Raw genomic sequence first — 1,878 nt, forward strand, 5'->3', positions numbered from 1 at the left:
AATATTCATTAAATATAATAAATATTAATTAATAAACAAAAAATATAATAATAATTATTCGGGTGTCACATTTTTATGATTTATTTAATTTTGTACGTAAAAAGTACTTTCCAATTATATTTTTACTCTTATAAGTTTGATTTAGTTGATCACGAAGTTCTGCTTCTAATCTTGTGTAAGTTCCTCCTGTTTTGAATAGTATTAATTATTTTAAAAACTACATATTTATTAAAGTGTAATATCTGATAGATATACCGTATAATTGTTTTTTTGTCCGATTATGTTTGTTAGATGATTTTAGTAATGAAGAAGAATCTGCAGACACTCGTTTTGTTAGTAATGCTATCATTTGTAAAGCTGCACTTTCCTCAAAGTCTCTTTGATTATCTTGATTATGTCTTACATTTAAGTTTCCACTCCAAGATCGACCGTTATTTCTAAAATTATTTATTTTCAATGTAAACAACCATGATTAATTTAACTATTTTTAGGTAATAAGCTATTTTTATTTTTTGTGGGTAATATGTATTACCTCCACGCAACTTGATTTCTTAACTTTGTTTTTATTTTATTTTTTGCTTTTAACAAAGACCATGCATAAGATTCTTCACTATGATTCGATTCTTCACCGATACTACTATTTTCACAAGTTGTAATACCATCATCTATGTCACTGTCTGTGATCGATGATGTAATTGATGAAGTATCTGTTGTAACAGAAACTTGTTGTACTCTTTGTGTTGATTTTTGTAAATCATGTATTTGAGATAATCGTCGAAATCCTGATCCACTCCAAATTTTTCCTAAATATTTAAGAAAGTTATTCTTCCTGTTGCATTTTTAAGCATTAGAGAACATTAATTTACCTAGAAGTCCTAGCTTTTGTCGTTGTGGTGCAAGTTCTATTCCAATCCACCACATTATGTCTTTACACAATAATTTTCCTGGTTGAAGAGATAGATCACGAGCTACTAGTCTAGTAATTTTTTCTGGAAAAAATAATTGTGGTGGATCCATACCTATTACTTCCCTATGTACTGTAAAGATGTTTAATATACTTATATCTTTTTGTGACCTAATATTTGGGATATGTTCCTAACAAAGAAAGAAAACAATTAAAAGAAATACAATAAAAAAATTTAATCGATATTGTTTCTATAATTAAAAAAATTATATTCTTAGAAACATTAAAAATTAAAGACTAATACTAACAAATACCTACTCTATACCTACAACCTTCATAATTTGATAGTACTTCAAACTTGTATGCTCGTTGACTGCAGCAAGGATATCTGCCTAAAGGAAATGGTACAGGCCGCTGTTGTTCATTAATAAAAAATTGTGGAGATTCTGTATGATAGCAGCACCAGTTGAACTGATGAATTGGAAAATATATATTACATTGTATACAAAATAAAAAGTGACAATCACCCCATAGTTTCCAATAAACTTTACGCCAAGAACGTAACTCCGTTCGAAGAGTAACAATGTAATCATTTAAAGTCCATGTTAAATCTCTAAATAACAGAGACTTTATTATAATTATAAACTTTGTAACATTAGTTTTGAATATTATAATCACACCTTATGTGTTTACTATGAATGTTTCCATGATTATCAATTTTCATTGCACTTGAAATACATGGTATAAAATTAGAAACTGATTGAATAATATTTTTTCCACATTTGCTACACTTAAATAATGTAGCTAAAGAACTATAGTGCCCTTTTTTATTATCTGGCATGACTTCAGTAAGAGACACAATCAATTTACAAAACAGTTTACTTTGAATTTTATCCTTTTTATCTTTCAATGCTTCAACATCTTCATTTGTAAATAGTTCTACTAATCTGAAATAAATTATTATCTGTAACTAA

General features: G+C 27.4%; 1 protein-coding gene across 1 annotated transcript in view; it reads right to left on the minus strand.

The window, feature by feature from the left end:
• Nucleotides 1–65: 65 nt before the first annotated feature.
• Nucleotides 66–1,878, minus strand: part of LOC108578979 (uncharacterized protein KIAA1841) — a 3,396-nt gene continuing 1,583 nt past the window's right edge. The window contains exons 4-9 of the mRNA XM_017942403.1: nucleotides 1,585–1,851; nucleotides 1,223–1,517; nucleotides 867–1,095; nucleotides 533–803; nucleotides 256–437; nucleotides 66–186 (exon numbers count right to left, since the gene is read on the minus strand). Of these exons, the coding sequence (XP_017797892.1) occupies nucleotides 74–186; nucleotides 256–437; nucleotides 533–803; nucleotides 867–1,095; nucleotides 1,223–1,517; nucleotides 1,585–1,851 (1,357 nt within the window). The 3' untranslated portion in view covers nucleotides 66–73. The remainder of the gene's footprint in view (nucleotides 187–255; nucleotides 438–532; nucleotides 804–866; nucleotides 1,096–1,222; nucleotides 1,518–1,584; nucleotides 1,852–1,878) is intronic.

This window comes from Habropoda laboriosa, unplaced genomic scaffold (assembly GCF_001263275.1).
Source record: "Habropoda laboriosa isolate 0110345459 unplaced genomic scaffold, ASM126327v1 scaffold30, whole genome shotgun sequence".
NCBI lineage: Eukaryota > Metazoa > Arthropoda > Insecta > Hymenoptera > Apidae > Habropoda > Habropoda laboriosa.